At 40.9% G+C, this 27,761-nt stretch overlaps 1 protein-coding gene across 1 annotated transcript in view; it reads left to right on the forward strand.

The window, feature by feature from the left end:
- Window positions 1-2,257: 2,257 nt before the first annotated feature.
- The window catches only part of LOC308302621 (transient receptor potential cation channel subfamily M member 4-like), a gene marked incomplete at both ends in the record, with an annotated part of 110,370 nt that continues 84,866 nt past the window's right edge, over window positions 2,258-27,761 (forward strand). The window contains 5 exons of the mRNA XM_080746877.1: window positions 2,258-2,344; window positions 18,666-18,980; window positions 20,826-20,900; window positions 21,457-21,630; window positions 23,142-23,203. Of these exons, the coding sequence (XP_080603003.1) occupies window positions 2,258-2,344; window positions 18,666-18,980; window positions 20,826-20,900; window positions 21,457-21,630; window positions 23,142-23,203 (713 nt within the window). The remainder of the gene's footprint in view (window positions 2,345-18,665; window positions 18,981-20,825; window positions 20,901-21,456; window positions 21,631-23,141; window positions 23,204-27,761) is intronic.

The raw sequence follows: 27,761 nt of genomic DNA on the forward strand, positions 1-27,761 counted from the left end.
GGAATATATAAGGACGCAACAGCAGAATGAGGAAATCGCCTGTCTGCTGGACCTATACAGAGCCATTTTCACTTTTCACTGATTAGTTTAGAGGCTATTACTCTCCATTACACAAACAACCAACCAGAATAAACTGCTTCAAATGTAGGCTACATGTTTCTTATCATGCCGATTGCTTATAAATCTTATCTATAACATTTGATATCTCTGGCGTGAAATGTTCGCGATTCCTGACAAGTTTAGCTGCCGAGCCGCAGAGGGAGAGGAAAGGGTGTCGCATCAAATTCTGGGCCCTGGGTACAAGGATTCGCTGTGGGCCCACATGAATGTTCTTCATCGTGGGATTTCAAAAATAGCAAATCTACAAGCTCGCAGCGTGGCACTCAGTGCCGCGCTATGAGCTTGTATATCTGCTATTTTTCAATCGATAAAGTCTAAAATAATTAAGGCCCTTCCACCGTGGGCCCTGGTAAGTCAGTCCCACTTTTCCCCCCCTTGTGACGCCCCTACCCACAGCCTGCAGTCGAAAGCAGAGTTGAAATACAACACTTCGCGTCGCTACCCCTGTTCATTCAGACATTCACAGACGTACATTACATATCAGTTGCTATTTAACATAACAAATAAGGTGTTTGTAGTCATGGGTTATTGTCGTTTAGGCCAATACAGTCCATTCATATTTAAATTGGTTTGAAACGGCTTTCTGTGGTCCAGCAACCATGGACATGTTCCTTATTCCTCTGCTGCGACCTTATATATTCCTATGTCGTATTGTTTTAAAAGTGTAAAGGTCTAAATATTTTTTCCAATGCAGATCCAGGCCTTGTTGATGGATTGGAAGAGATTTCGAAGCTCTGGGTCCAAAACGGAATTAATATTTAATGTGTAAAATGTGTGTACAATCCACCGTATTTCCCATTGAAGTGAATGAAGCCAATAGCGGCGCACTGTGATAGTGGCGGAGGCAGCTTTTGGAGGGGGCGGAGCCGGTAGTCGTCCATTGCGGCAACGGTTGCGGAGATATGAGCAGGGCAAAAGTGTGACGTGTGACGTGTGACTGACTGACGGACGGACAGCCGGTGGAGGTTTTGATAGTAAATGCGACCTGACGGTCGCAATTATTAGACGGCTGCCTTTTCAGAGAAGAGGGTTAGTTGAGGACAAGAGAAGATCAAGTGATACCAACTAAACTAGTTTGATGAGTTCCATTCAGGTGAGAAAGTCTCAGAACATTGTTGTGATTCCATGCATAGATGTGCAGGTATGTACTGTAGGTATGTACTGTAGGTATGCTGTGAGGTGTGGTGATGGAGCAACAACACATACCTGATGACACATGAGATTAATCAAGGTCACGACAGCATTTAAAAAGGTGGTGCCATGATTATACTAACCTCACATCACCAGGCTTTGGTCTTCATTTACTAAACAGGTCGTTTGATCCGGTCTAGACCGGATGGCGTCCTACGTCATTTTGTAGTCAAAACGGACTACACTTTGGCAGGAAACACCAAACCGGAATCAGTTTTAACCCAAAATAAAACTACTTGCGCATGTAGCAAGCGCTAACTGGGTTAAAACTGATTCCGGTTTGGTGTTTCCGGCCAAAGTGTAGTCCGTTTTGACTACAAAATGACGGAGGGCGCCATCCGCTCCCAACCGGATCAGAAGACGAAATTAGGAAGAAGATTTTATTTCTAAAATAGTCTACAGAAATAGTTAGAATTATGTTTTTATGTGGCCACACCCACCAGTTCATTAAAGGGATATTTCACTTAATAAAAAAAATAAATAAATAAATATATATATATATATATATATATATATATATATATATATTGGTAATTTCATCGTCTAATCGGCCTTTTATGAACATCCTGAACAGTTTTTAATTTGCTTGATTCAGTATTTAGATATTTGAAGTAAATGTTATCAAGGGCTTCTCCCCATACACACCCATTGTAACTTCAACCTCCATTTTAACCATGATAGATTCATCAAAAACACCCATTATTTTTTTTCTGGTGACTCATAATACCCTCCTAATATGTGCTGGCCATGTTTTTTCGATAACAAAATTAATTTTTCATTAATTTTTTATATATTTATTATTGTATTACATTTTTTCCATTTTCCCAAAGAATTATAAAAAATGAAAATAAAAAAAGTTACCGGAAAAACACGGCCAGCTCACGTATTAGGAGGGTAGTATGAGTCACCAGAAAAAATAATAATGGGTGTTTTTAATGAATCTATCATGGTTAAAATGGAGTCTGAGTTAGGCAGGAGGCATCCAGTAGGGGGCGGTAACGTGAGCCATGGACTAGATGGCAGCAACCCGAAGGTAATCCTATAAATATGAAGTACATAATAAAGTCACAGTTTATTTTATATAATGATGTACACACACTCTACAAGCTGTCAGGCAGAAACCTCTTATCTGTTTACATTTATGACAAATAAAATATTCCATATTTCACATTAATGTACTACTTTGCAGAGGTGGAAAAAGTAATCACATTTTGTAATTAAGTAAAAGTATCAATACTGCACGGTAGATGTACTCGGTTACAAACACATGTCCAGAATTCAAAATGTACTTGAGTAAAAGTATGAAAGTATTGACATCAAAATGTACTTAAAGTGCCAAAAGTAAAAGTACTAAATGTTTGAAAATAGTAGATCTACAAGCTCACAACGCGTCGCATCGTGACGCGTTGTGAGCTTGTAGATCAGCTATTTTCAAATAGCCAAGGTATAAAATAGGGCTAAAGTGGTTTATGTATGTTTGATAATATTATAATTTACACCTGCAAAGTAACTAGTAACTAAAGTTTTCAAATAAATATAGTGGAGTAAAAGTACAATATTTGGATCTGAGATTTAGAGGAGTAGAAGTAAAAGTATTGGAAAATGGAAATTCTCAAGTAAAGTACAAATACCTCAAAACTGTACTTAAGTAAAGTACTTAAGTAAAAGTACTCAGTTACTTTACATCTCTGCAACTTTGTCACACAGTGTCACACAAAAGGAGTGAAAATAGCTGATCTACAAGCCCACACCGTGTCGCATCGTGACACGTTGTGAACTTGTAGATCGGCTATTTGAACTATTTTAACATTATTTTAAAATACTAATAACAAGGAACGGTTTTGGACATAATATGTGCACGGTTTGCATCGATACATCTTATAATTATTAGACGGCTGCCTCTTCAGAGAAGAGGGTTACTTGAGGACAAGAGGAGATCAAGTGATACCAACTAAACTAGTTTGATGGGTTCCATTCAGGAGAGAAAGTCTCAGAGCATTGTTGTGATTCCATGCGTAGGAATGTACTGTAGGTATGTTTGAAGTTACAATGGGTGTGTATGGGGAGGCGTCCTGCAGGAGGAAGCCCTGATAACATTTACATCAAATATCTAAATACTGAATCATGCAAATTAAAAACTGTTCGGCGTGTTCATAAAAGCCTGTTAGACAATAAAATGACCAAAAGTTTTTTTTTTTTTTTCTTAAGATTTGTTTTTTAAGCTTTTATGCCTTTATTCGATAGGACAGTAGACTGACAGGAATTGGGGGGAGAGATAATAATAATAATAATAATAATACATTTTATTTATAATGCGCTTTACATTCTTACGAATCTCAAAGTGCTACAAAGGCAAAAAAAGAATGCATAGAGAAAACAGCACATAAAGGCAACCAGTAAAATTACATGGGACTAAAATCAGGGCAAAGACGAGAAGTGACATGCAGCAAATGTCATCTGGATTGGGAATCGAACTGGTGCAGGCATCATTGACTATGTGGTATGCGCCAGCGGACGCCCGACCAAACATTTTTTTTTTTTTAATTGAAATATCCCTTTAAGTATGTCTGGTTGTCAGGTGGGTGGTGACCCAGCTGAAGTTAGCCACACCCACAGTGTTGGGTGTATGGTGAAAGGGGAGGGGCTGAGTTTATAATGTCATTTAATCTGTGCTTTTCGACTGGACCTTTTAAGTAACCAAAAATACACAGGGAAGGCAAATCTGCACATTATAACCCCACCCTCTGGTTTACTAGAGTTATGTTAACTCCATAGACACATACAATACAGAAACAGTGTTACCACCTCTTTAAAGGACAGCATTTTAACGCTCATCTTTTCTTTTCTCTAATTACAATTTATAATATGAACCCTAGTTGTAAAAAAAAAAACAATGTTGTCCTTTAAAGCAGGGGTCTTCAACGTTTTCAGGCAAAGGACCCCTTAGTTGAGAGAGAGATGAAGCAGGGACCCCCACAACCTGTTCATAGATTCCATATAGTTTCATTGTTTGACAGCACAATCATCAGTGTATTTTGGATTCATGTCAATTTGTGTTTTCAGATATTTAACCACTTGAACTGTCAATACTTAATAAACTTGACCTTTCACTCTGTACTTAGTCTGCTCTTTTTCCCCTCTAGACCAAGGCTCTTTGCCGAAAATAGCCGATCTACAAGCTCACAACGCCTCGCGCGAGGCGTTGTGAGCTTGTAGATCGGCTATTTTCGGCTAAAGTTCTCAGAATATGGACGTTAGGGTTCAAGTGGTTAATATAAAAAAGGAGACAAAAGGTTTCTATCACACAACGATTTGGAGGACCCCCTGTAGTAACTCTGAGGACCCCCTAGGGGTCCCGAACCCCCTGTTGAAGACCCCTGCTTTAAAAGAATGTATCCTGACTGACAGTGAGCAGCCATTCCGTGGAGAGAGAGGGAGGGTAGAGAGAGAGAGAGACACCATTCTACTGATAACCTCATAATGTCACTATAATCATGATATTAGGTACATTATCATCTCTTATCCACGAGTTTCCTACGCCCCATAGTGCATTGCGCAAACGTCTGCATCGATCTTCCGCCGCCGATTTACAAGCTCACAACGGGTTGCATCTGCGACGCGACGTGAGCTTGTATGTCTGCTGTTAAACCCGGAAGTTTGGTCCTGATAGTCTCCAGTAAACTCCCGCGGAAACTTGTGGATAAGTGTGAGTATCTAGATAAATGTAGCTTTAGCAAGACACTGCAGCAGCGTGCAAGATAGATAGATAGATACCTTTATTTTCCCAAGGGGGAAATTCAGTTGTCCAGTTGTAGCATAGCAGTATACAGTATTTACAAAGTTACAGAGAAGTAAGAAAAAGAAAAAAAAAGATAGATAGATAAGAGGAAAAAAAGAGCAGTAAAGTACCAATAAAGAGAAGGTGCATCAATAGAGGGGGCGAGTAATAAATGGGGTCCTTACTGCACAGTATATGTAGTGTCTTCCTAAAGCTACATTTATGTACATATTATGAGAGATGACATTGTATTGATGCCCTTACTAACAGTGAGTTTTGACAGAAGGCAGCTGGCGGCCGTATTTTCCAGAAGAGCGTTATTTGTCAACGGGGTACGGGGGCCGCCCTAGTGTAATGGTTAGAGCAGGGGTCAGCAACCCAAAATGTTAAGGACCAAAAAAAAGCCAAAACAAATCTGTCTGGATGCGCAAAAAAATGATAAAAGCCTTATATATCGTCGTTGTCGGGTGGAAACCTTGTATGTCCAAAACTTTGTTTTGTATTTATCATTTAAAAAATGAACTAAACTAGTGAAAACATCCGATCTACAAGCACACAACGGCTCGCACCACGAGGCGTTGTGTGCTTGTAGATCTGCTGTTTTCACTACTTTTATGCGTCAGTCTTGTATGATGAAGCAGGGCTTTACTTTGCGAAACCATACAAAATTGAAACTTGGAGATACAAGGTTTCTGCCCGACAGTGACGATAAAAAAAACGCAAAAAAAAAAAACACAGGTTGCTGACCGGCGGGTTAGAGCAATACCTTTCATGCCGAAGGTTTGTGGGTTCAAACCCTGCCAGGGGTGGACGTCAGGGAGGGCATGTGGTCACAACGGGTTCCCAGTGTTGGGTTCAGATCTCTGAGACAACTCTCCTGAGGAGGAGCGTCTGAGGCCTGGGGACCGCCCCCCATAGGTCCAACTCCCGTTGGGTCGAACAGCGTCGGCAGGTTAGATAATCACCCGCGTCACGGTTACTGAGGTTAGGATTAGGGTTATGGTTAGAGTTAGGCATAGGTTTACTGAGGTTAGGGTTAGGGTTCGAGCTAGGCATAGTTTTACTGAGGTTAGGTTTAGGGTTAGGGTTAGGCATAGTTTTACTGAGGTTAGGTTTAGGGTTAGGGTTAGAGCTAGGCATAGTTTTACTGAGGTTAAGGTTAGGGTTAGGGATAGAGTTAGGCATAGTTTTACTGAGGTTAGGTTTAGGGTTAGGGTTAGGGTTAGGCATAGTTTTACTGAGGTTAGGTTTAGGGTTAGAGTTAGTGTTAGGCATAGTTTTACTGAGGTTAGGATTAGGGTTTGGGTTAGAGTTTGGTGGTCGATCCAAAGGGTGTTCGACCTAATGACATGTTACCTTGAGGCCTGTCCTGGACTGTTATCACCGGACTAAAAACCTACAACAACGTTATTTGTCAATGGTACCCTGCAGCTATACTGGTGATAGCAGGCAATGAGGCTGATAACGTCTGCCAAAAACATGAAAATAATGTAACTTTTGGACGACGTTGCCCAGAGTCACCGGCTGTTGACCGCTGTTAAAATGTAGGGTCAGGGCCCTGTCTTGTGCGCCGCTGTACCCCTTTGGCCTAAACCTATTTGGGCATTTGTTTTACTAAAACAATCTACAGTACATTGACATATTATGACTTAGATCGTCTATTTGAACTGGTTTAAAATGTTTGAATAATAAATATAATAGAGATGCAGGCATAAAAAAAACACTGGGGAATGGCTCTCATTTGTATTTTTGTATGTACAATGATGTTGATGTGTTCATGCATAGAGTATGATCAGGTGTTGTTTATGTGTGTAGGAATCTAGTTTGACAGCTTAGATTCTACATTCTCTATAAAGTTTCCCCGCCCAGCTTCAACCAACACTTTATAACCAGGAGAGAGAACATTGTATCAGTCAGAGATCAGTTTGGATAGATTACCTTCCTGGTGCTGTTAACCCATTCAGATTCTAAAAACACCTTCTAAACCGAACCAACAGTTACATTTGACTGACGAGGACCTTGGATTGACGTAAGGTAAGGTAAAGACTGTACCTGAAAACCAAAGCATACATTTGATGGTGTTACATTTATAATAGAATGTATGACTGTATTGTACTATTATACCAAGATAATAAGATGATGCAGATGACATTAAATACAAATGTCATGTATTGGAAGTTGGAAGCACTTTGTGAGGACAAATGATACACTGTATATGTGTGGTGGAAACCTTGAAACTGTTTAAAAACATGTTGCTTTGCACCGCGTTGTGAGCTTCTATAGATCTATAGATCCATTCTTCTATAGATCTGCTACTAAGCTGCAGTTTGATGAAGAAGGGCATTCATTTATGAAAAACACAAAAGTTTAGATCATGGAGATGAGAGGTTTCTTCCTGATAGCAACGTTATTGTACATCAGAGACTGTTCTGGTTCAGAACGACCACACATGACAGTAAACATGATCCACATCAGGACTGTCACACAGTCAAAACAACTAGAAAATAAAAATAATTATGAGAAGAATTATGAGTGGCTTCAGTTTGCTGAGTCTCTCGCGCTCTAACTCTAACTAGAAAAAATATGTGTGGAACTCTTTAGAGAGAGAGAGAGAGAGAGAGACAGAGAGAGACAGAGAGGCAGAGAGGCAGAGAGAGAGAGAGAAAACTGTCGTAAGCTTTTATTTGAAAACGTATGTAAGACAATGAGTATGATATTACCTCTTATTCCTTTTATTTATGTCTATTTTGCTGGAGTAAATTAAACCACAATAATAATGACCAGTAAGACTCCATAAATCGGGGATAAGCGATCGTCAGGTCGCATACACAAACTTTAGAAGGCAATGGTAGCCAATCAGGAGGGATCCATGTTGATGACATGACTTTAGAGATACTGTGTACCGCTTTGTGTGATTTTAGGGCAAAATCTGTTGGAGCACTGTCCAAAAATGTGTTTTTAAAAAATTGGCCAGATGGTGGCGCTAGATGGGAGAGATGCATTTTGATGACATGACTGTAGAGATACTCTGTACCGCTTAGTGTGATTTTAGGGCAAAATCTGTAGCAGCAGTGTCCAAAAAAGCGTTTAGCAAGAATCAGCCTGACGGTGGCGCTAGAAGAGGGGCATGTGAGAAATGAGGGGTGTGGTTTGGCAGCCAAGGGAGTGTGTGTGTGTGTGTGTGTGTGTGTGTGTGTGCAAAATTTGGCATGGATCGGGGCAACAGTGGCGGAGATAAGAGTAGGGCTAAAGTGTGACGTGTGACTGACTGACAGACTGACTGACAGCTGGTGGAGGATTTGATAATAACTGCGACCTGACGGTCACAATAAAAAGAAGTATTATGCCTACAACGTTGGCAGGGGTAGGGAGGAGAGTTTGAGGGTGAGGAGAGAATGCAGTGACGCTGTCATAAATCATTTGTCACTCCAGCGTCATTTGTTGACAGGCAAATTACAGCTCGTCTTACTAGGGCACCAGGTCTACATGGACGGAGCCTATTGGCTCTCTGAATTAGAAGCCTACTTTTAGGCTGTATTGCCTTATTAGAAAATGTGCCCAGAAAATGAATTGTGTTCCCACGTCTGGGCACTACTCGTTCAATGCATTTTTGCATAGACAATGCCCTTGTGGACGTTGGGTTAAAATATCTCCACACAACACCTGCCCGAATTTTGGCACCAGCCATAATTGTGTACCAGTAAGACTCCCTAATCGGGAGATAAGCGACCGTCAGGTCGCAGCGTGATTTTAGGCCAAAGTCTGTAGGAGCAGTGTCCAAAAATGTGTTTGAAAAAATCGGCCTGATGGTGGTGCTAAATGGGACAGATCCATGTTGATGAGATGAGTGTAGACATACTGTGTACCGATTTGCGTGATTTTAGGGCAAAATCTGTAGGAGCAGTGTCCAAAAATGTGTTTGAAAAGATCGTCCTGATGGTGGCGCTATATGGGACAGATCCATGTTGATGAGATGAGTGTAGACATACTGTGTACCGATTTGCGTGATTTTAGGGCAAAATCTGTAGGAGCAGTGTCCAAAAATGTGTTTTAAAAAATCGGCCTGAAGGTGGCGCTAAATGGGACAGATCCATGTTGATGAGATGAGTGTAGACATTTTTTTGCGTGATTTTAGGGCAAACATTTTAGGAGCAGTGTCCAAAAATGTGTTTTGCAAGAATCGGCCTCATGGTGGCGCTAGAAGAGGGCCATGTGAGAATTGATGGGTGGAGGTTGTGGTTTGGCAGGCAAGGAGTGTGTGCAACATTTGGCATGGATGGGGGCAACGGTGGCGGAGATATGAGAAGGACAAAAGTGTGACGTGTGACTGACTGTCAGACTGACTGACAGCTGGTGGAGGTTTTGATAGTAACTGCGACCTGACGGTCACAATAAAAAGAAGTATTAGGCCTACAAATAAGCTAGGTGCTAAGCTGTTTATGCAGAATGTTTTCCATGCTCTGGCCTTGGCCAGAACACAACAATCCAAAACAACAGATTGTGATGAACAACTCTTATCTGCTACCCACGAAGAATCCATAACAAGAAATGGTGTTATGGTTACTGAAGAGCCCCCCCCCGGCCGAGGGGGGAACGGCCTTGGCGAACGGAGGAGATTTAAAAACAACAGTTACCATTGTCCCTGCCCTCTCTGACGAGGAACTGATTATGGACGCCATCTCTGCCAAAGTGAATGCAGAGATGGGGTTACTCAGGGAAATGTTTGAAGAGGAGAGTAATGAAGAAGAGTTTTATGGATTCTCTGCTTCAGCCGTGGGTGGCCCGAACCATGAGCAGAGTGAAATGGCAAATGGCCCGAACCATGAGCAGAGTGAACTGGCAACTGACAACGGAGAGTTGACTGAAGAGGAGGGGGCTGGCACAACCGAACAGAGTGAACTGGCAACAGACAATGGAGAGTCTACAGCCATGGACTCAGCCATGGCTGGCCCGAACCATGAGTCAACCAATGAGGAAGAACAGCCCCCATCACCCCAATCCTCCTCTTTCTCCCTATCTCCAATGCCTCTTCTAGAATTCACGAGTGGAATGAATGAACTTATAAACACTGCGATTAAAATGACCCCGGCCAGACGCCCGGTCAAAGGCCCGGCACCACAACCACCACCGGCCAAACGCCCGGCTCCACAACCACCATCCCTGAAAACGCCTGAAATTGCCCCCGCCGTGCCCCAGAAATCTGTGGCCTGGGTGCTTTCGCCCCCACCCATCCCTCCACGACCACAACGACAGAAGACCCGGGCCTCCCAGCTGGACAATACGTTCAGCCGTTGATGTCAGCTGGGTCCGATATTATTCCCAGCAACTAACGTATCTGGACCCGATGCTCCTCTAGGCGCTTTTATTAAGCAGGCTCACAACATTTCTACTGTAATTTCAAATAGAGTGTCCAGGACAAGCAGTGGCTCTGCTAATTTAGCTAACTTAACTTACATTCCCTGTAGGGGCTATAGTACAGTAAAATGTCATAAAATAAACCTGGCACTTTTTAACATCAGGTCACTTTTAAACAAGCCCTCCTCTGTAAATGATATAATCTGTGAAGAGAAATTAGATATATTTTTTTTTAACGGAGACATGGCTGGGCACAGATGGAGCTGTTGCACTTGGCGTCGCCTGTCCACCAAACTATCATTTTATTCAATCAGTGCGCGAAGGAAAAAGAGGCGGAGGCTTGGCATACATTTTCTCTGACATTTTTAAATTTAAGACCCTGTCCTTTGGAAGTTTTTCATCCTTTGACTATCAAGCTAACTTATTTGAGAGTCAATCCTCTGTTCTAATGATTACGATATATCGCCCACCAAAATGTAGCAAAGCCTTATTTCTTACAGAAATATCAGAACTTCTATCTATCTGTTCCACGGACTATGAGAGAACTCTTATTGCTGGTGATACTAACTTGCATGTGGACACTGTTACAGATGTTACAGCTATGAGTTTCTTACAGTTACTGTATTCCCTTGATTTTGTTCAGCATGTTACCGGGCCAACCCACAATCAAGGCCACACCCTTGATCTCGTGATCTCTAAAGGGCTAAATATTTCTATGGACAGGATTATCGCTAAGCCTGACTTATCGGACCACTATTTACTGTGTTTTAATATGACTGTCTCTGATCTAGAAGAAAACAATAGAGAATATACTATAAAAAAGAGATTTTTCAGCTCTTCGGCAGCAGAAGAGTTTGCTAGCCTTCTTGCATGTGCACCCCCCCTTCCTGATATTCCCTCAGTAAATGATATGGTTCAGCGTTTTAATCTTAAATTAGAGTCAGCTCTGGATATAGTGGCTCCTATGAAAACTAAAAAGAAATATAATTCCAAATTAACACCCTGGATAAACAATCATATACGTTCACTCAAAAAACAATGCCGCAGAGCAGAGCGAGCTTGGAGAAAAAATAAACTAACTATCCACCTACAGATTTTTAAGTCTTCAACAGCCGCCTACAATAAAGCCATGCGTCTGGCTAGGCAGGCCTATTTTTCCGGAATTATTAATGAGAATAAGAACAATGCTAGGGTCTTATTCTCTACCATTGAACGCCTTTTAAACCCCCCCCAGTCCTACAAGCAGTCACTCCCTGCCTCTAAAGCAAAGTGTAATGAGTTTGCATCCTTCTTTGACAACAAAATTGTTAACATTCGAGCTGGTATTATGAATAATACTGTCACAAATGCAAATGCGGTTAATGGTGCCATGTGTAAAAGCGTCGATAAATCTAGGGGGAGCCTAGTATCATTTTGTGCAATTGATGAAGAGGAACTTCGTAAAACCTTATCGCAAATGACATCGTCTTCTTGCTCGCAACTGCACTTTTAAAAGTTATTAATGATCTTAGGGTGGCTACTGACAACAAAGATGTGTCCGTTCTCCTACTGCTGGACCTAACGGCGGCTTTTGACACAATTGACCATACAATTCTAATACAACGTCTCGAACACTGGGTAGGACTGTCAGGGACAGCTCTGTCCTGGTTTTGCTCTTACCTAACAGGCAGAAGCTACTCTGTTAATCTAGCTGACTTTGAGTCAAACAAACACAACATCTGCTCTGGTATTCCACAGGGCTCAATTCTTGGTCCTTTATTATTCTCCCTCTATATACTGCCGCTGGGAGAACTTATTTCCGCTCACGGTGTGAATTTCCATTTCTATGCTGATGACACCCAGTTGTACCTTTCGGTGGCTCCGGATGACCCCTGTGCTCTAGACCCATTGCTGACGTGTGTGTCTAGCATAAAATGCTGGATGAGTGAGAACTTTCTCAAGCTAAATGAGGACAAGACAGAAGTTCTCATAATAGGTTCTACTGCCCAGAGAGAATCAATAATAAATAGACTTGGTAACCTGGCTAAAGAAAGTAACACGTCTGTAAAGAATCTGGGGGTGATCATTGATGCTGAATTAAATTTTAATACACACATTAATCATGTCACGAAGATTGCCTTCTTTCACCTTAGAAATATTGCGCGAATTAGAGCCTATCTGTCGCTGAACGATGCAAAAACGCTGATCCACGCTTTTGTTTTCTCTCGGCTTGATTACTGCAACGCACTTCTCTCTGGTCTGCCAAAGAAAACAACTGACAGATTACAACTTGTTCAAAATGCAGCAGCCAGAGTTTTAACAAAAACTAAGATAAGAGAACATATTACTCCAGTTTTAGCGTCACACTACACTGGCTCCCGGTTGTTTTTAGGATTGATTTTAAAATTCTCTTACTTGTTTATAAAGCTCTTAATGGTCTGGCACCTTCGTACCTCTATGACTGCCTGCATAGATACGTTCCAACCCGCCCACTCAGGTCCTCTAGTGCAGACCTACTTGAGGCGCCAACAATGACATATAAAAAATATGGTGAAGCAGCTTTCTGCTTCTATGGACCGACAGCTTGGAATAAACTCCCACTACACCTAAGACAGGCAGCCTCGGTGGATAGCTTTAAAGCACAGCTCAAGACCTATTTCTTTACTCTTGCTTTTAGCTGATTTATTTTATTTATTTTTTAAATCCCTGTGCTGCTATTGACGTCCGCACTGCTCTGAAATTGTTCTTCAATGTTCTATGCTTTTATTTTTTCTTGCTTTATTGTAATCTTTTTAATTATTTATTTTTTTATGTTAAGCACTTGTGCTTCATTTTATGTTCTGTAAAGCACTTTGAGCTGCATTTCATGTCATGAAAGGTGCTATACAAATAAAGTTTTATTATTATTATTATTATTACAACATTGGCAGGGGGAGGGAGGTGAGTTTGAGGGTGAGGAGAGAATGCAGTGACGCTGTCATAAATCATGTGACACTCCAGCGTCATTTGTTGACAGGCAAATTACAGCTCATCTTACTAGGGCACCAGGTCTACATGGACGGAGCCTATTGGCTCTCTGAATTAGAAGCCTTTGTTGTACTTTTAGGCTGTCTTGCCTTATTAGAAAATGTGCCCAGAAAATGAATTTTGTTCCCATTTCTGGGCACTACTCGTTCAATGCATTTTTGCATAGACAATGCCCTTGTGGACGTTGGGTTAAAAAAAATATCTCCTGTCCGAATTTTGTCACCAGCCATAATTGTATATAATAGTGAATAACAAAAAAAACGTGCCGTTGTTTTTGCTTGTAAAAGTTGAATATATTGATTTTGGCAAATCAATGAAATCAATTAAATTGCTACCACGCTCCCAAAATTGGAATAATGCCACAAATGGAGAAGGCTAAAAGGTCGGAATTATTACAACAACATACAATATGGTATACAACATTTATTGAAGTACCACAGTGTGTCACAGTCACGGCATCTGGTATTTTTTTTTTATGTGTTCCAAGTTGTAGTGCAGCAATTCTTGAAACAAAACAAATTCTACAAGGTAATGATGCGTATACAGTATTACTCATCACTATCACTTTCATCAGAGTCATCATCATCCGATACAGCTTTTTCTTCTGTTTCCTTTGAAACGTTCTCACAGTTCTGGCAGCGACATATGGGTATCGTTCACCTTTGAATCGATACGATACCTTTTTCGATACCTGGGAATCGATGCGATACCCTTTTCGATACCATTTTCAATACTTTTTATTTATTATTATTATTATAATTATTATTTGCCCTTTTCTATGGGCTATTTTACACAGCCATTTTCATGTCAAGAGCAGAGAGTATAGACGTTGGATAATCATCATAATAATAAACATTATAGGCTATTGTCGGCTATTTTCCACAGTAACAAGTGTCGCCTACTAAAGCAGTCATTAAACTCTCAGTAGCCCAACTGTTACAGATGCGACCGGCCAGGGGTGTGTTCAAGAGTATCGAAACGAGGTATCGTTCGTTTTTACGTGAACCGATACTCTATAGTATCAACGTCATGCGATCGATACCATTAAAAGTATCACGGACGATATCCATCCCTATTAGCTACACACCCATGTCAGGGTTACTGAGGTTTGGGTTAGGTTTAGGCATAGAGGTTAACATTCACCCGCGTCGAAAGAATGGACCGTGGAACAGATGCTGTGTCGCAATATCGATATGTTAACACTATCAGGGGCAGGATTTGTCGTGATCCATTTTACTGTTATCTCCCCATCCTCAATGTGCCATCCATTGCCAATGGGTGAAGGGGCAGACATTCTACCAGACAATGCCTCATTACTGCTGCTTGGTGGTTTGCCCTCCTGCTGTGTTGGTTCAGGGCGTCTCTTGTTGGGGGAATGGACAGTTCTGGCAAAGCTGACGAGGCCATGCAGAAACATGCAGAAACATTTATATCTTGCCTCGTTAATATTTTTGGCAGATGATTGGCCATACGGGTGGGTGGCACACATATTTGCACAGTGTGTCAAACGTAGACAAAACTGCTGCCCAGATTTGTGAACCCAGTCAGGAATTCATCCTTCTGACAAGCAACAGAAAATGTCTTTTTTTTGGCCCTTGCATTGAAATGCACTGGTCGAGTCCTAACCTGTGAACGTATGGATGCCAATGAGTGCTGAGCAAACACTGATACCGAGACAGTGGCGTCAGTTCAGAAAAAGCTAAGGTATGGCAACATGACTGGTGTTTTGCACGCGCGCGAAGGCACACAGTACATGGAACGGTTGTACAAGTGCAGCTAAACTCAGTAGGAGCGAGATCATTTAGCGACCTACAACCGGGTCGCGACGTGGTCGGTAGTTTTCAGCGACCGGGTCGCTAAATCGAGCGACCGGGTCGCTAAATCACCGACCGCGCCGCTAAATCGACCGACCCGGTCGCTAAATCTACCAACCTGCCTGCAGTTTTAGGTCGGTAGATTTAGCGACCCGGTCGGAAGATTTTGCGCCCCAGTCGGTCGATTTAGCGACCCGGTCGCTCGCTTTAGCGACGCGGTCGGTGATTTAGTGACGCGGTCGGTGATTTAGCGACCCGGTCGGGAGGTTGCGTGGCAGGTTAGCCTAACTGAGGTAACGGTCGGGAGGTTGCGTGGCAGGTTAGCCTAACTGAGGTAAGGTTACTGAGGTTAGGTTTAGGGTTAGGGTTAGGGTTAGGGTTAGTAGGTCGGTGGAAGCGACCACCGGTCGGTGGATTTACCTACCCGGTCGCTGGATTAGCGTCCCAGTCGGTGGAATTAGCGTCCCGGTCGATGGAATTAGCGTCCCAGTCGGTCGATTTAGCGACCCGGTCGCTCGCTTTAGTGCCGCGGTCGGTGATTTAGCGACCCGGTCGCTCCATTTAGCGACCCGGTCGCTCGCTTTAGTGCCGCGGTCGATGATTTAGCGACCCGGTCGCTCCATTTAGCGACCCGGTCGCTCGATTTTGCGACCCGGTCGCTGAAAACTACCGACCACGTCGCGACCCGGTTGTAGGTCGCTAAATGATCTCGCCCTCTCTCGCTAAACTTGGCATTTTAGTAAACGTGCCACAATTAACAATAATGCATTGCACCTGTGCAGCTGACCTGGGAATATATCATTTTGTCAAGTGACCATTTTGTTAAATGTTGCATTTGTAGTTATTTTACTGTAATTTAACAACATAATAACCAGAACAGATAGACAGAGAGATATTCATGGATTTATATTTAAAAGTAACTTTTATTTTCTCCCCTGGACCCAGGGTATGGCAGCTGCCCATACCCCTGCCATACCCAGTTGACGCCCCTGTACCGAGAGTTGCTGACTCCTCAGCCACATCCATGAAGCACAATGTCCTAATCTACTCAGTAGTGACACAGAACATTAGATGAACCTGTTAACTGGTGAACAGTCAGACCCAGGCACAATGACTTGGGTGTCTGCTTTTTACCTTTAGATGCAAGATACACAATGTCTTGACAAACAGATAAAACCTTTAGGTTCACATCATAAGGAATATCAACAAAACAGGCTAATGTTGGTTCTTCTGTTGCACCTATAATCCAGCAAATTAGATGGTATAGTTCTACTGGCACAACAGTGTCACAGTTCACTCCTCGCGGCTCCTTATGGCCGCGTGGAGCTACGCCACACAGACAGTCAGTCCTCTCATATGCTGTACACTATGCTCCTCGCTGCCCCTTGGGCCACGCAGACACGCATACACTGGACTCTGCAAAGGTTTCTATGTACAGTATGACAAGGTGGACTGAAAGCTTTGGCTGCTCTGTGGACACTTGCACTTAGTTTTTTGCACACACAGCTGTAGGCCTTCTTGTCACGTTCTGGACTTTAGTTTTGAACTTTGAGGCGTTGCCCTTGTATTTCAGTTTTGGACTTTAAACCGTGTTGCTGTTTTGGTTTGTTCCTGTATCTAGTCTTGTGTTTTCTGCTACACTGTGCCAGGGGCGCTGGAACTCTCAAATCCCAAGGGGAGCTGAGCCTGGAGGAGTTCATGCGTGCGGCCTTTGGCTGCGTGCCAAAATTCACGAAAATTCACATTTTTATCCGGTTTTGGGTTATTTTTATTACGTTTCGGGTGCTTATTCCCCGCACAACGGTGTAACAAGGAGCTGTATAGTTACTAGTTTTTTTAGCACACAGTGCAACACACAGCACGTACGCACACACACACACAGTCACTCACTCACGCACACATACAAAATCAGGTATTATTTTTGTTTTCTACTGTTTTGTTATTCCCCATACACAACGGTGTTAGTTTGCAACAATGAGCCTACAGACAGTTTCTAGTTCTCAAATAAATAGACTTTAGTGTGCCATCAAAGCGGGATTTATTTCTTCTGACTTCTGACCGGAGGTGGCAAGGTGACCATGTGATAATCAAACACCTTTTTTCAACATATTTTATTCCCCAAAGTCAAATACATTAATGTTTTAATATAGCTCTTTGTGTGTGTATATAGGCCTATATAGAAAAAAAGAGAAAAATATTTTTTTATTTTTCTCAATTCTCCTCCCCATCACCAGGGGAGCTGCAGCTCCCTCAGCACCCCACTTCCAGCGCCCCTGCACTGTGCCTTTTGGTTTTGTATTTTATTTAGTAGTTTGGTACCCAGTGTTTCCTGTTCTGCACCTGTAGTTGTATCCTGTCTTGTCTCACCTACTTTGATTAGTTTTGTTCTCCTCGTGTCCTGTTGTGCCCCAGCCAATCCCAGTGTTGATTGTATTTTGAGTTCACCTGTGTTTAGTTGTCCTGTGTATTTATACTCCCCAGTGTTTTCTGTTCATTGTCGGTTCGTCATCGTAAGTTATGGTTTACTTTGTCGTCTTGTTGCCAGCTCTGAATTCTTGTATCCAGTTTTTGAGTTTTGTGTGCCTCGGGTTTATTTTTGCCCTTAGTTTTCCCAGTATAGTTTTTCCCCTTCTTTGTTTGCCTTACTACTTAATAAATATCCTCGCATCCAACTTGCCTTGCCTGTGCCTTGGTTGTTCTGCACTTGAGTCCTACTGATCCTGAACCAAACCGTGACAAACAGATTTATCATCAGACACGTTTAAATCCTCTGCTGTGGGAGGCTGTAGGGCCTGCCATACCAGGAGAGTCACTTAGAAGCCTCTTCAAAATCAATCCTGCACTATGGGGCTGTTAAGTCTGACATCATTTTGTAGGCAGAGGAGAACTTTTGCCCCCCAAAAAAGCGAATCTTTTTACTATTTTTACTATTTACACATTTTCTTCTCTTTGTTGTTGAAAGGAAAGTTATTTTTGTTTCGGATCTGTTGAAATAGCGAGGGACAGATATTGACAATAAATCTGCTTGGAGGTCTGACTAGAAAATGATGTCACGGCTTAAAAGCCCCATACAGTGTCCTCAGTATTTCCCTGTCCAGAACTTGTGCTAGCCCAGCCCCATATAGAACCTCACCCTCTGCTGCATACTGTTGCTCAGAGATGAGGTCCTACGGGGATATCTCCGGGCTGGGGTTGAATTCCTCCACGCCGAGGTAGATCACCCTTTCCCAAAATTGTATCCAAAAATTAAAAGTAGTTCCACGCTCCCAGAGTATGATTTTCCATCCCACGGTACATGGGATGGGTACATGCACTGTTTTAGATTCAATTGTCAATAGAACAAAAGTAATATGGGGGTGAACTACTCCTTTAATGATACCATGTTGTGTGTCATCCTATAGGAGCAGAGAAGGAGAGAGGGAGCTGGACGTTCCAGAGACAACATGAGCGACCAGGAAGAGGAGAGCGACTCTGTGGGGATAGAGATGGAGAACCTGCTGACCCCACCAGAGGGTGGAGACTCTGAGAGGATAGAGATGGAGAACCTACTGTCTCCACCAGAGGGTGGAGACTCTGAGAGGATAGAGATGGAGAACCTGCTGCCTCCACCAGAGGGTGGAGACACCAGGGAGGAGGGGCTCAGTGAGGAAGACCACCACCAAGATGAAGGACTCACCAATGACAACACATCTCCATCTGAACAGAAGGAGGAGGAGGTGGGTTATTTAATAATAACTTTAATATTAAACTCTATGTCATACATGGTCAACTGGCGGCCCAGGGGCCACATACGGCCCCCACTTCTAAACATGCAAACATGACCCGCTTTAATTACTTCAGTCTATACTATTAGCTTAAAGGACAACTTTAGTTTTTTACAACAAGGGTTCATATTTTAGATTGTAATTAAAGAATATAAAAGATGAGTGTTACAATTATTTCATTTTTCTTCTTTCTATTGTTTTAGAGATTCTTATTTCAGTGGTTGGGGGCATGCGTACAAGTGGCTAAATATGTCATTTTACACAGAATAAGCCCAATCCCAAGATACAACGCAACCTTTCATGGTTGGATGTGACTTAGAAGTGTTACTGTAAATATCAATAAAGAAACTGCTGGCTTATTGTGTCTAAAAAGACATATTTAGCCACTTGTACGCATGCCCCCATGCGTACGCATGCCTTACATTTTAGCACGGTAAACGTGATAAAACAATATAATGAAGCAAATGAAAACATAACACTAATTTTTTCTTTTCTCTAATTACAATCTAAAATATAAACCCTTATTGTAAAAAAAACAAAGTTGTCCTTTAATGATACCAAATTATATTGTGTTTTATGCCATTTTTATCGTTGATTTGTCACCTTTATAACGAGGCACAGCTTATAAGCATTGGGCATTCGAGGCATGAGCTACACAGCCAAACGTGTGGGTAGCACTGACCAAAGATTTTGCCAAAATGGCTTGCAATGCTGTTCTGCTGGCATTTACTCTCGTGGTATTATTAAAGGGGAGATATAATGGACCGAAGTCAAGTTTCCTTTCTTTTTGTTTAGCACTAGTCTTTTTTATGTACATTGTCCAATGTATTTATATTTAAGTTCATATAAGTTAAGAACATATAAATGCATTTGAAATTAAATAAAAGTGCTAATTTTCACGATTCAAATAACAAAAATAGCCAAAAAACTATTCAGGATTCCAATTAAAAAAGCAGATCTACAAGCTCAAAATGTGTCGCACTGTGACGCGTTTTGACACATTTTGAGCTTGACTGTATATATATGCAATGTGGTCCTCTGGAGTGAGAGTGAAAATATAGTGTCCTCTCCATCATCAAAGTTGCCAACCTCTGCTCTGTGTAGAACTTTAACCAAGAACCAAAACATCTGCATGTAAACAAATGAAACATGTTCTTTATGAAGAGCTTTACAGAGATATCTGCATGTAACAAATGAAACATGTTCTTTATGAAGAGCTTTACAGAGATATCTGCACTTTACAACACGTTTGGTAATCTTCATTTTAACGTCTACTCAGGCTTTTGAGTTTCACTCCAGACCAGGGGTCTTCAACAGGGGGTCCGGGACCCCTAGGTGGTCCTCAGAGTTACTACAGGGGGCCACCAAATCTTTGTGTGATAGAATCATGTTTTTACATTAACCACATGAACCCTAGCATCCCTATTCGGAAGTGGAACATTAGGCAAAAATAGCAGATCTACAAGCGCAAGGTGTTGTGAGCTTCACTTACTTACTTAGACTTAGTTCCTCCCGTTCCTTTTGGAACATTGGGCGACATTGGAACATTGGGCGACAAGTCCTCCATTTGTTCCGGTCCCTGGCGACACTTCGTGCTCCATGCCAACTGACTCCTATCTCTCTCAGGTCTTCCTTGGCTGTCTGTCTCCACGTCTTCTTTGGCCTCCCTCTCTTCCTCCTGGCAGTCGGAGTACGTGCCCAGTCATTCTCCTCCTCCTATCGGAGACGGTGTATGACAGGGGTTGCACCCCTACCCTTCTCATCACCTCTTCATTGGTGATGTGGTCTCTCCACAAGATCCTCAAGATGTATCTGAGGCACCGTCTGTGGAAGACAGCCAACTTGCTGGTGATGCTGGCAGTCTTCATCCAGGTCTCACAGGCGTAGGTCGCTGTTGGGAAGACCACTGACATGTAAAGGCGTAGCTTTATGGCCGTAGTGATGGCTTTGGACGACCAGATGTTTCGAAGACGTTGGAACACTCCTGCAGCTTTGCCGATTCTCGTCCGTACATCTTTCTCCACGTCTCCTGTGCTGGAGATGTTACTACTGTGAGCTTGTACTCAGATTGTCGATTTCTGGCAGATTTGGTGTAGAGGGAAAAGAAGGGCAGACTAATGGTTCAAGTGGTTGAATGTCTGAAAATACACATTAATCCAACATACACTCATAGTGCTGTCAAACAAGTCTATGCTGATGAATATTGAAATTTGAATATCTTTAATCTGCAACTCAATTGTATGCAATACATATATAGTGGGGGTCCCTGCTACATCTCTCTCTCAGCTAAGGGGTCCTTGGCCTGGAAAGGTTGAAGACCCCTGCTCCAGACACTTTTTCATTTGGTGGAGACCTGTGCTCTGAGGAGAGGGGTTTCTAGTTTTAGACACAATTCATTCATACTAAAATGTTTCTCTTGATTTGTTAGGCTGATCCTAACATCCAGCACCCTGGATATCTTTGTAAGGGCTTTCAGATGAATCCTATCGTGGGGACCAGGTATCAGTGTACAGAGTGTGGTTATCCTAGCTATAACCTGTGCTCTGACTGTCAGTCCACTGGGCTTCATAAGGAACATACTCTGAAGTCCATCCTGCGCCCGGTAAGAATATAACCATTGCTGTCCTAACTCCATGTGTCAATTATTATGTTTCCCCCACCCACCCACCTGTGTCTAATATGTGTACAGATATCTAAATGTTATATAGTAGGGGTGTAACGATACATTTTAATAGCGATTCGATACATATCACGATACATGGTTGACGATACGATACATGGACGATATTGGTTCATTCATGGCGATACGATACGATTCGATTCAGTGATTTAAAATCGATATAGTAACTATTTAGCAAAGAAATTAAATCTGTGTGAAAGGTGTGGATAGTGCAGGTTTTCAAGGGAAACATGTATTATTATGGATATAAATAAGTAACCACAGTGATTATCTGACAAATACATGGACATTGTTTATTGACAAACCTGCACCTTGACATGAACCCAGAGATTACACACATTTATCCATAGACCAGTGTAGCTATATGGAAAGGAAAAGTAATTAAACCCCTCCTTTTAGTTTTTTCTTCTTAAAAATGCTAAATACAATGCCCAAGTAGGTAGTATCGATACAATCGATTCTTTGCACTGCCGATTCCATACGATACAAAATAAAACGATACAATTTGATTTTAGCTGTTTTCATTTCGATATACTTCGATTTTTTAAGTTAAAAACGATATTTCGATACAGTTACTATATCGTTACACCCCTATTATATAGACATAATAACACATCATAACATGTGTCTAATATGTTTACAGATATCTAAATGTTATATAGACATAATAACATATCATAACCTGTGTCTAATATGTTTACAGATATCTAAATGTTATATAGACATAATAACACATCATAACCTGTGTCTAATATGTTTACAGATATCTAAATGTTATATAGACATAATAACATATCATAACCTGTGTCTAATTATGTTTACAGATATCTACAGATATCTAAATGTTATATAGACATAATAACATATCATAACCTGTGTCTAATATGTTTACAGATATCTAAATGTTATATAGACATAATAACACATCATAACCTGTGTCTAATATGTTTACAGATATCTAAATGTTATATAGACATAATAACACATCATAACCTGTGTCTAATATGTTTACAGATATCCTAAATGTTATATAGACATAATAACATATCATAACCTGTGTCTAATATGTTTACAGATATCTAAATGTTATATAGACATAATAACACATCATAACCTGTGTCTAATATGTTTACAGATATCTAAATGTTATATAGACATAATAACACATCATAACATGTGTCTAATATGTTTACAGATATCTAAATGTTATATAGACATAATAACACATCATAACCTGTGTCTAATATGTTTACAGATATCTAAATGTTATATAGACATAATAACACATCATAACCTGTGTCTAATATGTTTACAGATATCTAAATGTTATATAGACATAATAACATATCATAACCTGTGTCTAATATGTTTACAGATATCTAAATGTTATATAGACATGATAACACATCATAACGTGTCTAATATGTTTACAGATATGGAAACCAGAAGACTTCAAGAAAAGAGAGTGCAACACCTTCATAGAAGATTATTCCAGGTAAACTAACCAGTTTCTGTTTCCTTGCTCCATGATATTATTATAGACTAACTATTATTATTAAGGTATTTGGATATTAAATGAAGTAAAACAACATTATAATATCTATGAGAGAGGAGAGGAGAGGAGAGGAGGGGAGGGGAGGGGAGGGGAGGGGAGAGGAGAGGAGAGGAGAGGAGAGGAGAGGAGAGAGCGTTTATCAATTCATTGTAAACGATGTGTCAGTTGCTACAATCAGAACAACGACGTGGATTTGATTGACCTTCAAGCACAGCACAGTGACACGGAGAGATGGAGAGAACCTTCTTTAGTTGAACGAGGAGGAGAAGAATAACCTGCCCTGAAAACATTCATTGATTAACTTTGTTCATTCTATGTAATATTACACATGCAGTGTAGCCTGTAGATACCGTAATGAGACTGAGTTACTAGGGCCCTGGGTGGAGATATACAAGCTCACAGTGCGGCATCGGCATGTTAGCTTGTAGACCGTGCTGTTAGCTTGTAGATCTGCTATTTTCAATAGGGGGTCCGTGGCCAAATACCATATCATTTTGGGGGTCCTTCACATGAAAAAAGTTTGAGCACCACTGACATAGAAACCTTTAACCTTAGAAGGATTTGAAATATTATAAGATATTTCATGATTTTTCAAAAATAGCAGATCTACAAGCTCGCAGCGAGTGCCGCGCTACAAGCTTGTAGATCTGCTATTTTTCAATAGTTAAAGCACTAAATAAACGTGGGACTGAGTTACTAGGGCCCAAGGTGGAGGGGACCTAATTATTTTAACTCAATTACTGCCGGGCGCCGCAAGGTGCCGCTAGAGTGCCAGCCATTCTCCCGTAGACATTCACTACCACATCCGGGTCCCCAGCCTGAGCTGGCTTGGCTATACACTGGAATGAGTGCTATGCTAGCGAGCTGGAGGAAGTTAGCTTTCAGTTAGCAATCGGCTATGTAATTTTTTAGAAGACCGATCTAAAGTTATTCAGCCGCCAAAAAAACGTTTCTGCTGGCCTCGGAACACAATCCGGAGAAAATCCGCTGTAAAGATGTGTTTTTCTATTGGAGTGGGCGGCGTGGCGCGGCCTTTTTTTCCCATTACGGGCCATGTAAACAGAATCGCGGCCTTGTGCTTGGATGGAAAATTCGACCGGGGCTACGTTGAGGCCTCCGATTATTTAATTCATTTTACTAAAGGAACCTAAAAATTTCGGTTCTGGCAATCCTTAATACGTCTTGCTGAAACAGCGTTTTTTTGGGGGGGCTCTAAACTTTTTTCTAAACCATTTTCAATGGAATAAATCATCGCGACAAGTAGAATGGCTCGTTGTGAAGCGGTGGACGAGCCAGGACCACCCACGTCGCTACTAGCAGCTCAGGGTAAGCGAAATAGATTAAAAAATTAGTATGGGAATGGAAAAAAAGAACCGAAATTATTCGGTTTTAGCACAGAATGAGTTAAAAATAGGAGATATACAAGCTCAGATCTACAAGCTCGCAGCGTGGCACAGAGTGCCGCACTGCGAGCTTGTAGATCTGCTATTTATGAAAAGTCGTGAAAATGTGTGCAAATCTTTTAATTCATTTATTTTTTAAGCGAATATTTGTAACTAGGGGTGTAACGATATAGTAACGGTATCGAAATATTGTTTTTAATTTAAAAAATGGAAGTATATCGAAATGAAAACAGCTAAAATCGAATCGTATCGCAAAGAATCGATTGTATCGATACTACCTACTTGTGCATTGTATTTAGCATTTTTAAGAAGAAAAAATGTAAAGGAGGGGTTTAATTACTTTTCCTTTCCATATAGCTACACTGGTCTATCGATAAATGTGTGTAATCTCTAGGTTCATGTCAAGGTGCAGGTTTGTCAATATACAATGTCCATGTATTTGGCAGATAATCACTGTGGTTACTTATTTATATCCATAATAATACATGTTTCCCTTAAAAACCTGCACTATCCACACCTTTCACACAGATTTAATTTCTTTGCTAAATAGTTACTATATCGATTTTAAATCATTGCATCGAATCGTATCATATTGCCATGAATGAACAAATAACGTCCATGTATCGTATCATCAACCGTGTATCGTGATATGTATCGAATCTCTATTAAAATGTATCGTTACACCCTTATTTGTAACTCAAATTTTGCTTCTGGGGGGGTCCCTGGAACTAAATATTTTGACATGGGGGTCCGTGGCCAAATACCATATCATTTTGGGGGTCCTTCACATGAAAAAAGTTTGAGCACCACTAGAAACCTTTTTTTTTTTTTTCAAAAAGCCTTAGAAGGTTTGAAACATTCAAAGATATTTCATGATTTTTCAAAAATAGCAGATCTACAAGCTCACAGCGCGGCACTGAGTGCCGTGCTGTGAGCTTGTAGATCAGCTATTTTCAATAGGGGGTCCATGGCCAAATACATATAATTTTGGGGGTCCTTCACATGAAAAAGTTTGAGCACCACTGAAATAGAAACTTTTTTTTATGTTTGATTTTTTTAACCTTAGAATTTTTCATGATTTTTCAAAAACAGTCTTTTCAAAAATAGCAGATCTACAAGCTCACAGCGCGGCACCGAGTGCCATGCTGTGAGCTTGTAGATCTGCTATTTTTTTCCGGTGCCGCACTGCGAGCTTGTAGATCTGCTATTTATGAAAAGTCGTGAAAATGTGTGCAAATCTTTTAATTCATTTATTTTTTAAGCGAATATTTGTAACTAGGGGTGTAACGATATAGTAACGGTATCGAAATATTGTTTTTAATTTAAAAAATGGAAGTATATCGAAATGAAAACAGCTAAAATCGAATCGTATCGCAAAGAATCGATTGTATCGATACTACCTACTTGTGCATTGTATTTAGCATTTTTAAGAAGAAAAAATGTAAAGGAGGGGTTTAATTACTTTTCCTTTCCATATAGCTACACTGGTCTATCGATAAATGTGTGTAATCTCTGGGTTCATGTCAAGGTGCAGGTTTGTCAATATACAATGTCCATGTATTTGGCAGATAATCACTGTGTTTACTTATTTATATCCATAATAATACATGTTTCCCTTAAAAACCTGCACTATCCACACCTTTCACACAGATTTAATTTCTTTGCTAAATAGTTACTATATCGATTTTAAATCATTGCATCGAATCGTATCATATTGCCATGAATGAACAAATATCGTCCATGTATCGTATCATCAACCATGTATCGTGATATGTATCGAATCTCTATTAAAATGTATCGTTACACCCTTATTTGTAACTCAAATTTTGCTTCTGGGGGGGTCCCTGGAACTAAATATTTTGACATGGGGGGTCCGTGGCCAAATACCATATCATTTTGGGGGTCCTTCACATGAAAAAAGTTTGAGCACCACTAGAAACCTTTTTTTTTTTTTTCAAAAAGCCTTAGAAGGTTTGAAACATTCAAAGATATTTCATGATTTTTCAAAAATAGCAGATCTACAAGCTCACAGCGCGGCACTGAGTGCCGTGCTGTGAGCTTGTAGATCAGCTATTTTCAATAGGGGGTCCATGGCCAAATACATATAATTTTGGGGGTCCTTCACATGAAAAAGTTTGAGCACCACTGAAATAGAAACTTTTTTTTATGTTTGATTTTTTTAACCTTAGAATTTTTCATGATTTTTCAAAAACAGTCTTTTCAAAAATAGCAGATCTACAAGCTCACAGCGCGGCACCGAGTGCCATGCTGTGAGCTTGTAGATCTGCTATTTTTTTCCGGTGCCGCGCTGTGAGCTTGTAGATCTGCTATTTTTGAAAAGACGTGAAAATGTGTGCAAATCTTTGAACAAATTTGTAACTAAAATTTTGTTTCTGGGGGGTCCTTGGAACTAAATATTTTGACAAGGGGGGTCCATGGCCAAATACCATATCATCTACAAGCTCGCTAGCTCGTTAGCTTGTAGATCTACTATTTTCAATAGGGGGTCCGTGGCCAAATACCTTATCATTTTGGGTGTCCTTCACATGAAAAAAAGTTTGAGCACCACTGACATAGAAAACTTTTTTTTTAACCTTAAGGATTTGAAATATTATAAGATATTTCATGATTTTTCAAAAATAGCAGATTTACAAGCTCGCAGCGAGTGCAGCGTTGCAAGCTTGTAGATCTGCTATTTTTCAATAGTTAAAGCACAAAATAAACGTGGGACTGAGTTACTAGGGCCCAAGGTGGAGGGGACTTAACTATTTTAAAAATAGGAGATATACAAGCTCAGATCTACAAGCTCGCAGCGCGGCACTGAGTGCCGCACTGCGCGCTTGTAGATCTACTATTTTCAATAGGGGGTCCGTGGCCAAATACCATATCATTTTGGGGGTCCTTCACATGAAAAAAGGTTTGAGCACATACATAGAAACCTCTTTTTTTAACCTTAGAAGGATTAAATATTATAAGATATTTCGTGATTTTTTCAAAAATAGCAGATCTACAAGCTCGCAGCGCGGCACTCGGTGCCGCGCTGTGAGCTTGTAGATCTACTATTTTTCAATAGTTAAAGCACAAAATAAACGTGT

This window comes from Nannobrachium achirus, assembly GCF_963921795.1.
Source record: "Nannobrachium achirus genome assembly, chromosome: 18".
In the NCBI taxonomy this organism is placed as follows: domain Eukaryota; kingdom Metazoa; phylum Chordata; class Actinopteri; order Myctophiformes; family Myctophidae; genus Nannobrachium; species Nannobrachium achirus.